This window comes from Lycorma delicatula, chromosome 4 (genome assembly GCF_047948215.1).
Source record: "Lycorma delicatula isolate Av1 chromosome 4, ASM4794821v1, whole genome shotgun sequence".
NCBI classification, from domain to species: Eukaryota; Metazoa; Arthropoda; class Insecta; order Hemiptera; family Fulgoridae; genus Lycorma; species Lycorma delicatula.
This window is the reverse complement of record NC_134458.1, coordinates 47,907,230-47,924,419: the sequence shown is the minus strand read 5'-3', so window position 1 is coordinate 47,924,419 and position 17,190 is coordinate 47,907,230. Positions and strand designations below refer to the sequence as shown.

General features: G+C 28.5%; 1 protein-coding gene across 1 annotated transcript in view; it reads right to left on the bottom strand.

The window, feature by feature from the left end:
- Nucleotides 1-1,006: 1,006 nt before the first annotated feature.
- Nucleotides 1,007-17,190, bottom strand: part of Patr-1 (Protein associated with topo II related - 1) — a 58,010-nt gene continuing 41,826 nt past the window's right edge. Inside the window, exons 10-14 of the mRNA XM_075361926.1 lie at nucleotides 15,619-15,756; nucleotides 12,291-12,494; nucleotides 10,064-10,222; nucleotides 3,973-4,197; nucleotides 1,007-1,341 (exon numbers count right to left, since the gene is read on the bottom strand). Of these exons, the coding sequence (XP_075218041.1) occupies nucleotides 1,048-1,341; nucleotides 3,973-4,197; nucleotides 10,064-10,222; nucleotides 12,291-12,494; nucleotides 15,619-15,756 (1,020 nt within the window). The 3' untranslated portion in view covers nucleotides 1,007-1,047. The remainder of the gene's footprint in view (nucleotides 1,342-3,972; nucleotides 4,198-10,063; nucleotides 10,223-12,290; nucleotides 12,495-15,618; nucleotides 15,757-17,190) is intronic.

Sequence of the window (17,190 nt, the reverse complement as noted above, 5' to 3'; positions counted from 1 at the left end):
ATGTATTCATGATGTCATATGTTGAGGAACTGAATTTTCAGGCTTATAATACCAACTGACAAGTTGACAGATATGATTTGTGAATGAGTAAAAAATATGGAAAATGTTTATAGAAACAGAAATGGGCAATAAAAAGGCTATTCACACTCAAATGCAAAAGGGAGTGGTGTTAATACTGAATTTTAAAATTTAATAAATACAAGAGAACTAAATCAAACAGAGAATATGAAATCAAAGTGATAAAATACCAGTAAAATTCAGCAATACAGTTATGTTTTCAAACTGTGTAGATAAATACCCCAAACTATCTAGAGAATTAAGTCTGAATAATTTTTTAGGGAATGATATGCATTACCAGAATACCTAATCAACACACAACTGCAGATTAAGTTTAATACTACAAAAAAAAGACAATGCTTATTTAATTTATCTAATAATTAAGTTTAATAAATTATTATATCATTAATACTACAAAAAACTACGCTTAGTACAATTTCACTTATTACAATAATATCTTAGTTAAGTGGGATAAACATGATTTTCATTACAAAATACCATTCAATTAAATAATCACAAATTACAAAACAATAAAAGAAAGTAGCAGTCATTTTCTATTAGTCTGCGGTATACATTTAAACTGAATACTTTCCAAGAAAATACTATGTGTTTGAAGAATATTATACTATATGAAATAAAAAAAACTAAACAAAAAAAAAATTACTTATAAGTAATAAAAAAAAATCTACAAGTAATTATAGTTATTAAGGAACAATAAATTTATAATCCACTGAATTTAAAGCGTATAAAACTATTATTACTATGTATAAAAAATTAAACATAAAATAAAACCATAAATGAAAAATAAACTATTAGAGTTAAACGTTAAACTCTAGATAAATATATATATATATATATAAATATATACTTATGAAATAATATTTAAAAATTAGTATTAAAGTTTTTTATCGATTTATTACAACTATTTACAAGTAATTACGAACTGGTTATCAGTGAATTATAAACAAATATCTACATAACAGTATTGTGTTACTGACGTCTGTTGACATCAGTTATAATGCACAAAGCTTTAATTAAATTCGAAGTTCTATCACTGTTGGAAGAAGAAGGGTTTATGAGCCTATTCCTATCTAAATGGCGATGTAAAATGCTTGCTTCTAATGCCACAACTGGTCGTTCCAATTCAATACTTGGTGGACAATTATTTACAAACTTTTCTATAAAATTAAACCACTGTACGACTTCACTATCTTTATAATCAGTTGTATTCTCTAGGATTGTCTCTGCTCTTTCAATCATGTTAGCCAAAACTGAAATTGTAAACTGTAACAATAAAGAAAAATAAAAAGTCAGAAATAACATGTCAGTGTGTCTGAAGCTCATTAATACTATTTACTTATCACTTCAAGCTCAGTAAATCAATAACCTGAAAGCTGTTATGTTTTGGGTACTGAAAAAAACTTATTTTAAATATCTACAATAGTAATTTTAAAAATAATCCCTTTTTAATATAGGACATTACATAAATGTAATGAAATATAAACATTACTGACTATCACTAAATGAAATAAGTAATATTTGCCTGGGAAAAAATTGCACAGTTAAATACACCAAAACATTAACAACAGCTAAGAGTAATCAACTTGTACAACTACAGATTGTAGCAAGTGCAAGATTTGATACTATGTACTGCTGCTACAGAATATGTAAACGTGAAAATATTGAATTAAATATTCCTGTAACCTTTTCCATTTAGTTATGAAGAATACCAATGTTTAATAATTTTGCTGCTAATCACATACAAGTGCATGGATTTTTTGTATGAACTGTATTTGCTGCGGTCAGGTGTATGGTGCTTGTTTTATCATTTTTGGGGGTCAGCATATAACGGTAGCCTTGTATCATCAAAAAATATTTTGAACTAGTACACAGTGTCCTGCTGCGCTTACTGCTTTCAATTATCTGAATATGTTACCTTTTTATGGCATTTTTAATCTGCAAAAATTGTTCCTATTTTCAAAAAATTCAAAATTATATTAAAATATTTTCTTTTACAAATTAATCTGTCTTTTTTGGTTCAGTTCTTATTCTTACTTTTACCATTAACCAAACTGTTTATTTCTCCCATTTGCTTGTTATTGTCTATTGGTTAATAAAACTATATGTTTAAACTTTAAAACAAAAAATTAGTTATTTTAATAACAGATTTATTAATAAAAAACTATTTAATTCTACTTATTTTCAATAATCACTCTTCAGTCCTGAAATAAATTATCCTACGATATATTCTTTATATTCCTTCAAAGGAGCTCATGTAAAATCAAAATTTCATGTCTTCAACCAATTCTAAGATGTTATTAAAAGAAATATAAAAGCTAATTGATGAAATATACTTTCATTTCACAAGAATTTGCCAAGCGATGGTTAGCTCATCATATTAGAATTTTTGGTAAAAAAATTGATTACTACAGTTTATCCTACTTAACCTGATTTAGACTCCTGATTTTTTACTATTTTCAATATTAAAGACTGCTAAAGTATGAAGATTTTTTGACATCGCTGATACCAAGAAATGTGATAAACAAACTTACATATAATCCAGAAAAAGGATCCTATCTCCAGAAATGATGATACTATTTAAACCAATGTATAAATAAACAAGGGAAGCACTTCAAATATATCCCCTTTGTTCATTAGTAACTACTAATGTATAAGTCTGAATATGTTGGTTTGTTAATTTAAGCAGACAACAATCAAATCTCAACTTTTTAATGTGAAATCTCCTCCAGAAAAGTCTCACAGGTAAATATAGATATGAAAATGAAAACAATAAATATTGCAGTGAAATCAGTAAGAAAAGAAAGGTTGTATATCACTCTACTAGTAATTTTTTGTATAACTATAATTAATCTAGTGCGACAATGACCAAACCAATTAAGAAGATGCTGTTAACTATTTGTTGATGTCTCAGCAGTGTTTGTCGCTAGGCAGCTATAAAAAGCTTCTTTTTTGTGAAACATGACCATTCTTGTTAGTTAGGAAATATTGTTTCTGAATTCAGAGAATTCATTTCAGTACAAATTTTTTAAAAAATCTTAGTCAGATATTGTAAGAAAACTAGAAAAAAATATTAAAAAAACTTTTTAAACATGGTAAAAAAGATACCTTCAAGAAAAAAATGTAAAAAAAAAGCAAATCGGTTGGAAAATCAGTTCACCTAAACAACATTTACAAGGGAAATGCACAGATGTGTCTTAGATATGCAAGAGCCATAACTATATCTGTGTGGAGGTCACTTTGAGAGGGTTAATAGTATAAGTAAGATCACTTATAAAAATGGATTAAGGAATACCTTGTATTGCTTCTTTCAGACATTAGATTTGAAGACAAATTTTTTTGTTTTCAATATAAATTTCTAATTTTGTAAAAAATATTAATTTGTTTAAGCTACTTTCTTGAGGTGAACAGAAAGATTTTCAAAACTATTAAATATGTTAATTTTTAATTATTATAAAAAAAAAAAATTTCTTCAAATATGTTCAACATTTATAAGCAAGCAATTTTAACAAATTATTGAAAAATTACAATTCACTTTTTGTATGTTAATCTGAACTTTTTTGTTAGTTTCTTGTGCAGAAAATATTATTAATTCAATCTTTAGGTTAAGTGAAGGTTTAATAAAAAGATTAAAGTTAAATAAAAAACTATTAATAATATATTTATTGCTTTATAAGTGATAAAATTATCGGAAAGATGTTACCTATTTAAAAAATAAAGTGCTACATTAAGTTATGTAAAATAATGTTATAATAATTACAAAATTATCACTTCAAGTAATAAGTTCATACATTACCTACATAATTTCATAATTATCAGAGAAATACATAATTTCTCTGATAAAATTAAAAATTTTTTAATGTCTATAAAGCTATAAATTAAGTATATAATACTTACTGTGTTTGTTAAAATATAATTAGTATCGGAGTCATGCATTTTTGCAATGTCAACAAGTGTACTGAAATTTAGAGTCATAATCCATTTCCTAATATAAGGTAATAATTGTAACATACACTGTTCTATATCCTTTCTTGATAACAGTGTCATTCCATACACTATTACTCTTAGAATTTCTTCCATCAAATCCATTGTCAAATGAGGCATAACTCGTAATAATAGTTTCTGTTTAAAAATTGAGAAAAAAAATGAAAAATCAATTAAATTTTGCAGATGCTGATTAATAATAAAGTGTATTTTATTGCCTGGTACTTTTTAAGTTATTAAATTAATAATTGACAATTAACACATTTGAATGTAATGCTTTATTTTAAATACAATAAGGTCTTATATAGGATTACCACTGAATTTTAGAAAAAAAATTTTTAGAAAAAATTTCCTGATTCTCATAATGTTATGCTGTTGCCGTTTACTCCTCAAAATATAGATATTTAATTTTTTTGCAACCTCTACCATCTCCATAGCTGCCCAAGTCATGCTTTTATTATTTATTAATGTATACTCAGAAGGTCTGAAAAGTTCCTCAACTAAATTTCTGTAGTTGGTACAAGTAGCGCCATCTCTTGGACAACCAAGGAACTATGTAGTACAATGTCCGAGAAGTGTGTGTATAAAATTTCATCAAATTTCGTCAATCCAGTCTCAAGTTATATTCAGCCACATATGTTGTGTTCATGTGACCTTATATGAGCCCGCGACACGGGACAGAGAAGCGCAATAAAATCCTGTGTTCAACTTCAAAAATCATTTGTTGAAACTTATTCTACGATACAGCTAGTATTCGGTGATAAAGCCGGATCTCTTACTACAACATATACGTGGTGGAAGCAGTTTAAATATGGTAGAGAGTCGTTGGATGACAACGAAAGAAGCAGGAGGGCATCAACAGCTGTTCATGATGTAAATGTTGTGAAAGTACACACACTCTTGCACAAACATCACCTTACCCTTTGAGCCATAGCAGAAGAGCTAAACATCAGTAAAGACGTGATATGTGCTATTCTAACAGAAAAAATGAATTGCCGAAAGGTGCTCTTGTTTCGTTCCACACTTGACCAAAGAACAAAATCAGGAGCGTCTTTCTTACTCCCAAGACTTCGTTGAAACTGCTGATAGCAACCCAAATTTTTTACAAACAGTTGTAACTGGGGATGAAATCTGGTTCTTCATGTATGAACTGCAAACGAAGCATCAATCCACTGCTCGGTTGAGTCCTGGAGCATAAAGACCAACGAAAGTCATGCAGCAAAAATCAAGAGTGAAAACGATGTTGATTGCATTCTTCGACTCAAAGGGCCCGATTCATCATGAATTTGTCCCAACTGGTCAAACCGTGAATTCTAGATTTAATTTGGAAGTAATGAGATGCCTGATGTATCGCATTCGTTGAATCCGGCCTGAGTACCAGGATCCAGGCAGTTAGACTCTCTTACATGACAATGCCCCAGCACACATAGTAACAATTTTAACATGTTATACACCGCAAATTACATCACCATCTTATCCCATCTGCCCTAGGATCCAGCAGACTATTTTCTGTTCCTGAAACTCAAGGTGAAGATGATCCCACAAAGTGATTTCTCCAGAGCCTTTGAAAGACTCTACTGGTGCTGTAACAAGTTTATAACTAGAGAAAGGTTCTATGTAGAGGGCTGATGTGCGTAAATTCGTTTATCTTTAAATCTGTATTTTTATTTAATTTAGTTCGGGAACTTTTCAGACATGCTGTGTATATTTATTTATTATAACATTTATTTTTAAAGTTTATTTTTTAATGATTTTTTTACAATATACATTTAAAATTAAGCTATTTTTTGTGATAAATTGTTTCAGTAAATTATATTGCAAAGTACAACAAAAAAAAACAACAATGATAAGTTTTTCAAAAAATGAATAACATGGTAACTAAAAGTAACACAGATAAAAAATAAAAACTAGCCTACATTATTTTGTAAAGTAAATAAAAAACAATATTTAATAACTTGGTTTGCATAAAAATGCTAAGAAACACAGATTTCAATTAACAAAGCATATACGAGGGCAGTCTAGAAAGTAACTTATGTTTGTGCCCAGTGTGGAGATGGGTAGGGATAGAGCCGCCATCTTGGCATCAAAACATTTCTACACTCAGTACACATCAAGCTATCATAGCATGTGGACTGTGATTTTTCTACTTTGTTCGTTGTGAATTATTGAAATGTGCGCTTCAACAGAAAATCCTGCAAGTTGTGAGGTGCATTCAGAGATTAGGTTTTTACTGGCAAAAAACCTCAAACCAATTGAAATTTATCAACAACTTTGTGAAGTGTACTGAGATGGAATAATGAGTGAAGGTGGAGCAAGGTAGTGGTATATTCAGTTTAAAAATGGCGCACCAATGTTCATGATGAGTATCGCAATCATTGGCCTAGCCTTGTAACTGATGAACTGACGTTGAAAATCAGCAATAAAATTCATGAAAATCACCACATTACTCTTGCTTCATTTCCCCCAAATTTCACAAAGTTTACTGCATGAAATTGTATCGGAGAAGTTTGGTTATCACAAGTTTTGTGAAAGATGGGTGCCAAATATCTAAGATGGCAGATTTCTACAGAGAAGGAATTGAAAAGCTTGTGCATTGTTAAGTGTGTCAATTTAAATGGCAACTATGCAGAAAAATAGTTTAAGATAGTCCCTTTCAAATGTATATAATAAAATTTCTTTTTTTTTATTGGGCTGGTTCTTTATTTCAAAATGTAAGTTACTTTCTGGACAGCCCTCGTATGTATGATTACAACTTAAAGAAAAACTAAAATCAATGTGACTAAAAATAATAGATAAGAAAACTAGAACAGAACACCTTATTTTGTGCAGAAAACAAATTTAACATTTACTTAAAAAATATTTTGTCATTATCATTCTAACGTATTTTCAGAATGCCAGCAAAGTATGGTGCAAGGCCATGATTAATGACTTGACCATTTACTAGCTCCAAGCTGGAATTTTGATGCAATACAAACTGCCAGGAAACATAATTTTAAAAGTTGCACCAATACCTTCACATGATCTTACGGATAGCTTATTTTGTACTAGACTGAGAACCTAAATAATATCCACCTTTAGAAACATTGTCTTTATAACAAAAAGAAGTAATTGTACTGTCATTTTGTGTAAATGAAGTTGAAGAATCATATGTATCATCTGTTACTGAAATGCTACTGCTCTGACCAAAAATGCTGACAAAGAACAAAAAACGTTTTTTACATACATCACAAAAAGCATGATACATATCTCTACAGTTTCTCAACCAACTGAATTCTGGGTGTAAGTTTATATTTAGGCTCAGGTCATTACACGTTAATGGCTGGTTGATTCACATATTTGTAATGTGCTGGGCGACGGGGTTACAACTTCACAATGCTGGAAAGTATATCAAATATAATTTGGGATTACTTAACAAATAATTTATTAATAACATAATCTTAATTTGATAACAAAAATGCAATTCTTTGAAATTTTTTGCAATTTTTCCTGACTTTTCCTGATTTTTTCTAAAAATTCCTGACTAAGTTTATATTTCTGACTTTTCCTGACTATGGGAACCATGTTATACCATAGTCTACTAGTCTGCTTTAGATTATAATATAAAATTCAATAAATTACAAATGAAAGTACAGAACTGGCAGATTTATATACATATACTTATAATTCATTCTCCTGCTCAATGTTCATTACTCTTAAAACCAGTTTATTATTGCTATGATAATTACAAAAATAATTTTTATCAATTAGCGATAACCATAAATTTTTGAAAACTGAAGGGTTATATATAATAATTTAAAGCTTTATAAAACTTATAAAAAATATTTTTTCCACTGATCAAGAATTGAAAAAAAATCACACTTTATACATAGCAACAGTTACGAAAGTTACACACAAAATGCACACCTGGTTGAGGGTTAAATGCTTTCACAGGGTTTTTTTTCATGTAATCTATCTTTTAATTCAGATTAATTTTATAAGAAAATTATACAAAAAAAAAAAAAAAAATATATATATATATATATATATATATTTATATAATTAATTGAACAACCAGATATAAGTAATAAATTAAGTTAATCTTCTTCATTTTGAGTAACGCTTTTCATATTTGGTATTAGCATCTTAGGAATTTCTTTGTTGCCTAGTGGCATAGACACATTATTATAAATTCAAATAATTTATAACTAGTCAACAACCAATTATTATAAAATTAATATTAGACTAAAAATAAATTAGTTATAAATAAGAATGATGAGAAGATGGATACAGTCATTAGGCTGTAGTCAAGCATGTGTCTGCTACTTTTACACATCCTAAACCAAATTATAATCCTTCTAGTCCTAAGATAATAATAGATAAATTTTGATGACTCTCATTATGGAGATTCCACGAATTCGGGGTATAACTCCATCTATTAAATGCTTCGCCAATAAGTAACTGTATACGTTTATAATATGACTGAGAAATTCCCATGTGATCTGCAATGTGGCTTATGCCACGAAGCTTTACAATTAATGAGGACAGTTAAATTTTCATTTAAGTTAATTTGACCTAAAGGTTTCAGGGTGTTATCATTCTCACCCTCCTCCATAGACCTGGTCAGCTGAACATAATATATATTATGGCCATAATAGCTCAACAGCACCTCCCAGACATAGGTGTTTATCAGCTGCCAGACCAAACCTCTTTAAATACTGGATAACATTTCCAGTATTCTGTACTCAGTGCAGTCTGAGTAACTATTTTTCTTGCATCAACTTTAGAGAGTACTCTGAAGTTTTGCATGAACTTATATACAGACATTTGATGAGATACAAAATTTAAAAAAAATATTTCACTTAAATATTATTATTATTGTTGTCATTTCATAAATAATATTAAGTTATAAATCCAGACTGAACAAATTTGATGATTAATAAAAACTAAACTGCACTATTACTATGACATACTGGAACGTGTCAGTGATGGGATAAAATCTCCACCTTCACTCATGCAAATAACAAAAGATTTAATAATTTATTCTTATCCTACTTCTCAGTGTTTATTCTCGTGTAATATAATGTATGTTAGACATGTCTCTTGACTACATTAGATATATCTCTTGTGTAGCATAATGTATATAAAGTATTGTTATTTATCAGAAACAGGAACATTAATAATAATTTGATTCCACAATGCAAAGAGAGAAACAGCTGTCAAATTAAAAAAAAAAAAATGCTTAATTAAAACTAAAACCAAAAACCATTAATTTAACATTTGGAATATGAAATTTTCTGTCTATAAATATCACAAATGCTGATACTTACTGTGAGATCTCGAACAAATTACACTGGATACAAAACAAATAGCAAGGAATGGTGATGCAAGGATTCTGCTAACTGCATTTAATGACAATCCTACACTACTTGTGTCATACTGTTGTATGATGAATGAATACTATTATCAAAGGAAACGTGCTAAACTCTATGTTGAGTTTTGTATAATTTTCCCAATTCAAAACAGTACCATAATTCATTTTTAAAACAATTTAAGTAAAGTAATTTATGGCATTTATTATATAAAGTATATTTGTATACTTATTTTCGATGTATCCTTGTAATAAATTAAACAAAAATACAGGGAAGTAGTTAAAAATGGAATTCAAACATTCCCAAAAATCGGAAATTTCTACGAGGAAGGCAGAGTTAAAAAAAATAAATATTTTTAAAATTGTGAACCAGATTAACTTTCATTAAAGTTTACTTTATAATTTGAAATAAATCGTACTTAAGCCTCAAAAGGCTAACCAGTTTTTCAACCGATATGTTAATTATATACATACATTGTAATTTTTTTTTTTTTTTAATAAACATTCTACCAGTATTTGCTGTAAAATATCCAGCAAAACATTATCTTTTAATAGTAAATTTTTCCTGTGAAATAAATAAATAAAATATATTTACATATATAATCTAGTAATTCTTCTAGAGAATAGCATTCTATTACGATTTCTAATAACACTTACCTTTCCTTTACTAGATGCAATAAAAAGTAACAGTTTGTTATCTCTTAGCATTCGTTTAGCAACATCATTAAATAACTTATATGGATTGCAACCCTCTTCCATAACTACTCCAGAAAGAGGATGAAGGAAATCCTCACCTTTTAATACTAAAGTATAAAGCTGTAAAAATGACAAATAATTTATTTGTTACACATACCAAAGTTGAAATTACAAATTCTATCTGATAACATAAAAGTAAAATATCTTCAGAATAAAGCAAAATACGTCAATAATAGCAGAATAAAACAACAATAGGTTATTAGGTACAGAAAACCAAGTAGTACCAATCTAACACTTTCAATATTGGAACAAGTAATAAAATTGTCAAAAAATTTTAATTGTTGTAATGAGACGGTAAGTTTCATTTCCAAAAAAAAAAAAAAAAAATATATACGTATTAGTGAGGGAATTTGTTGTGATAATGAGGTAAGATGGTTTGCCTAATATCAACAACTTATGTAAAGGCAATGTGACCAAAAATATTGTGTTGACATTATACTGTGTTAGGTGTTACTGTTCCCTTCTACTGATTGATCTTCAGCTTCTTGTATGCAACATGTATGAAAAGGTACACATCAGGATAACAGCAAGAAACAGAAATTACTCAGCTGTTTTAACAATAGATTGAATTTATTATCAAAGTAACTGTAATTGCGTTAACTAATTACATAGAAATCATCATCAGTCGCTTTGAATAAAATTCTAAAAAATAGATTATAATTATTAAAAATATGTTAGTTTTACCAATGAAGAAGCAAAATTATATTTTAATTATAGAGCTCCAGTGGGAGACAAGTTGGAAATTATATTGAAATAATTTTTGTGAATTAAAAGGCCTACTAATTATGGTGTTTAATAAATTGTTACATCTTTTACAAAATACTTGGATACTGATTACAAGGTGACCCTGATTATTAGGCAACCTCAACTTCTTAAACCATTTTAACATATCTGGGATGAACTATATTCAGGTGAGTTCTTCAGTTGGCTGAATAGATGAAGATGTGTGAATTTAGCGTCATATATCTTTCCAAGACACATATTTAAATTGTGTGCTATTATTTCATTTTATATTAATGCAAGTACTTTAATCTAGTTTAGAGAATATTACAGTGTAGTCAGCCCTGAAATATCTTTTCATTTTTAACTATTTTTAATCAAATTTTTACTTATTTTTAACAAGAACATTTGACAATAGATTGCATTTATTATCAAAGTAACTGTAACTGTGTTAACTAATAACATAGAAATCATCATCAGTCCCTTTGAATAAAATTCTAAAAAAAATAGATTATTATTAAAAATGTTAGTTTTACCAATAAAGTAGCAAAATTATACTTTTAAAAATTTTTATTTTTATTTAGAAAAAAATAAATGCATTAATAATAATAATAATTAATAATTAAAAAAATGTAATTTTTATTAATACATTTTTTTGAACATTTTTTAAGTTTACTTTTTATTAAACTAACTTTATAAAAATGTTTAAACAAAACTTTATAAATTGAAAATTGAATACAAATTTCAAAAAATTTGTTCAACTATTACTTATTAATTTACAATGATCAAAAATTCATTAACAAAATTAATCTTCAAAATTACAGAACAGAGAAACAAAGAAACATGTACTTAATGTCTCTAAAAATTTAGAATTTCATTAACATGATACTTTGTATAACTTTTTTTTATACAAGCAGTTAACACAATACAACTTTCATGTTTTATGAGTTTGATTTAGATAGACTAAATTAAACTTGGAAAATAACATTGCAAACTAATTTTAAAATCTTATAGTTATTCTTTATATAAAATATATATTATGGTACTACTTTCACTGAAACGAATTTTCATTTGCTTTTTCTATTCTATTCACTATTTTTACAAATGATGGGCTCAAAAAATAAATGGGACAAAATAAAAGTTCAAATCTTTCATTTATAATTTTATAACACCTTGTATAATTAATGCATTCATTACGGGTCATTCTTGCATAGAAGTAGCTGATAAATTTTTTTCTGAAAAAAGTCTGAAATATGTTCAATGTGCACCAACAAAAGGAATAATATCTAGGTACCTCAGATATTGATATTAGTTAATATGGTCGATCTAGTTTTTAAGTTTCATTCCGTAACTGAAACAAAAAAATGGATGCCATGTTTGATAAAACCAGCATTAATTCTTTACTTACCATCTCAATTTCTAATAATACAGCCTTAATTCTAGTTACACTAGAAAATGTAGAACTAGAACTAGCAGCAGAAGTAGAGGATGATCTGGCAGCTGCTCCAGCTTCCTGAGGTGAATATAGGTTGGTACAATGGTTTTCAGAAGGATTTACGCTTTCTACTACATCTGTGTCGATGATCTTTCTTGGAGCAGTAACACTTCCAACCTATAAAATAAATTGAATATTAATGTAATCATTCACCTTTGGAGCATAGCTTCCAACTTAGTTCTGTAATTGTTTCTCATGTACAACCACAACATGAAGCTGCTAATAGTCCTAAGTTAACTGAAAAGCAATCGGAGGTGCCATATTCTCCAGCTATAACACACTTCTTGTTTGGCTATGCTGTTTCCTGTCTACTTCTCTTTCTTTTCTCTCACCTAATTTTACAATGTGTGTGTGTGTGTGTGTACCCATAAATGAATAACAGTTCAATCTATGCCAACAGTGCAACTCATTAAGACAGACATGTTCTGAGATATGCATGAGTGGGGAAATATGAGCAACAGAAAAATTATTTTCCTGCTAATTCAATGATTTTTATCCATATTTGTTTATTTAGTTAATTTATCTTTATTTTATTAAGTCAAGGAAGTTACTATTTGTAACCAAATATTAAATTTTGTTATCTTTTCATAACACTGTAGAAATATTTCTTTTGATTCTGGTAATATGCAGTATATGTAATATGAAGATAGATGTTATGTAGTTTAAATAAAATTATATAGCTTTCCCCCACAAAAGTGTTTCAGATGACAACACTGTACTTAAGTTGAGCTGAACATAGCAGTCGAAATATCCTTGTATAAATAGCCATTCTCTTATACTGTAGTTTAGCCTTTTCAAAGGATAAGACTGTAAAGACTTGTTCACCTATAAATGTTTTCTAATACGTGAAAGATGAGATCCAGTAAAAAATTTCACAATCTGCAATATCTGATAATTCAGCAATATCACAACTAGTACACAAACGTCTTGAGACTAAGAGCATAGAAGATCAAAAGGCCTCAAGGTGACTTCATTGTTCACCACAGTTCTTAGTTGGTTTCAGCAAGATGGTTCTACCTGTCAACTTGAGAATGAAGTAACCTTCAGTCTTGCTGTAAGTCCTTCTCATTACTAGATCTCAAAATATCTTGTGTTCACCAATACGTCCAGATCTTATATCACCAGAATTTTCCCTTTGGGAATATTTAAAAAGTATATGTCAGAATAAACTTAAGTAGTAGAATTTCAGCCTTTCATCCTCAAGGTCACTTATTTAAATCCTGGGCAGGTGTGCTATTTTTCATATGCTAAAAAATTTCCATTTCATTAAACAAGTTAGATTTCAGACATTAGCAAGGAAATATTATGTAAACTCGCTGCAAATGTCATAAAAAACATTTGCAGGAGGTTCTAGGAAAACCTGTAATCAGGAGGAAACCACTTTCAACATCTATTGTAAAATTAAAGGTTATATGTCATCAAATATTTTTCAGATAACAAATCTCAATGCAACATCAAATTTATTAAGCAATTTTTTAATTAAACACAAACTTGAAGTAAAACATAAACAAAAATTATAAACAACTTCTATTTATTGGTTTGTTGATATAGTTTTTGCACCAGTTAATCTTCAATCAGTTATCTTCAATCATTCTGAAGATAAAAAATAGTTTAGAAGGTTAATTTTTACGTACATCCATGACGTATGTAAACTTTTATACTACTTATTGCACGATCAATATATATTGTAACAAGACCAGTATAACGGACCAGAGTAATGGTTCCCTGCCATTTAAGACAAAAGTAGTAGAAATAACAATGAAAGGAATTCAGAAGGGATCCTTTTTCTAAAGGCTAACAGGTCCGTTTAACAATCGTTCTTTGTAATACTACCCACGACAACAGCATTTATTACAGATGTTGTTCAATGAGAAGAGTTACTAGACCAGAATAGGAATTTATGAAAAAAGGAAGGACGCAGACGATAATTCTCACACTTCAACAATTAAATAATTTGGGCCTGGTTCTGCAGGTCAAGAGGATACAAGTATAAATACTCAAGAGCCAGCGAGTTAGTCAGTAAGTGTAGTGCTGGTTGTGTTCGACATGTTGTGAAACAGAGTAGAGTACATGAATTAAGAATTAGTACATTAAGAACATGAATTTTTTGTTGTTTTTATTTCTGTTTATTTTTATTATTATTCTGATATTTTTGTCTAAGTTTTATATTTTTGGTTTTCATTTTTTTAGTAATAAGGGTAAAGCTGACGTCATAAGCATTCTGGCAAGGACAGTGTGTGACTAGGAAGTTGTTCAGTTACTGATAAGACAATTAGTGAAAGGGGTAAAGTATTAAATTCATTCATAAACTATAGGGTAATTATACTTGTGAACAGCAAAGGTAAGTGCAGAGAATAGAATTGAATGAACTTTAAGCTAATCTTATCTTCTTATTAATACAATACTAGTTTTTAAAGGTGTAAGTATTAGCGGTCTTTATAATATAATTTGTCAATTGAACTGAATTCTGGTTTTTATGATTTAACTACATGTAAATAAATCCTCTTGAAATTCTATTTTGTGTGCGCAATTTATTGATTGTTACTGATTTTATTATTTTCATTATTATTATTATTACTACTGTTTGTTACTTATTACTGCCGTTTGTTATTATTAGTCATAATTATTATTATTGACTTGTCTTATTTTACTTATCTTCTTAAACTAATAAATCATAATTATATAAATATTTTTAATTGTTAGTCCCTCAATATCCTGATCGAGCCGCAAAGACACAACAATATAAAAGAACATGTCATGAGCGATTCATAATCAACACCCAGCAAAGACTAGTGAAGATAAATTGATGAAAATTTGTATACAAGTTCTTCTTATGATGTAAGTGCACGCTAAGAATGTATTTTTTTAAATTCTGAGTTTAAAAGGTTGAAATGGAATAACAATGAAATTTACTTCTTTTTTTTTTAATTTCCCTGAAACAAATATATTATTGAGTTAAATAATTCTGATCTACTTCCAGTATAACCATACCCCAATGCATTAGCAATACAATACAAAGCAAAGAGTAATGTAGCAGCTTTTACTCAAGAGAAATTTTATGAAAGAAGATAATTTTGATTTTAAGAAAAGTTCATTTTCATAACTCTTGTTGAAGAGCTTGATAAAACAAAAAAATTGGTTTCTTTTTGGGAAATTTTTGTAAAATCTAATCAATTTCTTAAAATTCAACAGTAAAATTTTAGTTATGTTTTCAAACAAAAGAACTAGAATGTATTCTTACTTGTAGCTTTCCAAGAGAATTTTCAAACTGCTGTGGAGTGTATGTTTTTGTTGCTTGTGGCTCTCGTGACATTTTATTAATATTTGGTCCTCCTAGTTTACTGCGAGCCCCAGTGCCCTGTTGTCGTGATTGGTGCATCTGAAATTAAATAAAATAAATAAATAAATCAACACCTTATGGGAATTATAATAAGGTAAATGAAATTACTTATATAGGATACACAAGGCAGGACAATGACCTAAAGATTATATGTTAATTTCAATACAGAAACAATAAACAACTATGTAAAATATTGCAAAGATTGTGGAACTATACATTTTTTATCTTATGCAACAAAAAAAATGTAAGTACTATAACAAGATAAAATGAAAGACACAAACAGCACTGGCTGAAAGATAATTTGAATTAAAAGAGTGGTTAAATCTATTGAATATTTTTGTGATATAATATTAAACATAATAAAGCTGCTGTAAAGATTAACTAAATATGGCATCTGTTTCTATAAATTTATTAATAATGAAACTTAGATAATTTCATAATGGTATAAACAAAAAAATACTCAGAAATTATGTATGTTATTAGCTGAATTGTAACACTTTCTCCAAGATTTGTTCATTAATACAAAATGAAAATCTAGATAGAAGTACTATATACTAAATACAATTGTGTTCAGAAAAAACAAGAAAAAGAGAAAGATAGAAATGATAGATAATCTGAAATGTTTAAGAAATCAGTAAAAGGTCAAAGCAAAGAGAGAACATCAAAGATAGATTTTAAGATCAACTAATAGAATATTTCACAAGAAAAGACAAACTATGTGAAAAATATAGTGCATGGAGGTTTATTATACGATGACAGTCAAGGAAAATCATTTAGGTATTAAGGAAATAACACATAAGAAAATCTTCAAATCATTTAAATAAGAACAATTTCATAACTGCTTATACAGATAACATTCTAAGTACATTTTTGTATTATATAATCTTATACTGTTTTTTTATCACAAACATAAAATATTTTTTTTATATTTTACATACTCTGAAAAATATAACAAAACATCAAGAATATTTACCAACTTTGGGTTGTAATTATAAGTTAAATGAAATTGTAGGAATAAGAGCCCTACCTTTAACTGACAAGAACCTCAGCTAATAGTTGTAGTCTTTATGAAAGCTCAAGAGAGGGAAAGAAGTCCTCAGACAGGTAGAATAAAGCCAAAGGTTCACTACTTCAAATGCATCTATGGTCAATGACTGCTCTTGCTGTAATCACTATACCAAAATGGCAGTCAGCCAGCATAGCCAACTGTATAATGGCCACAATGTTACTAGATGGATGTCAGAGATATAGGCTGTTGCAGAGCACACATTTAATTTGGAGCAAGAAAAGAAGATATTGATCAGGTAATCCTATTAGTTTACAAACCCCCTACTAAAACAGTAGGTTCTTTACTTTTTTTTGTCAACATGAAGAAAATTTCATAGTACGTGTGCTAAAAATCTTGAAGAATTATCCAACAAAACTGGAGACAGGGTCAGGGGTATGATTGCAGTATGGCTTCTAGAGTAAAAT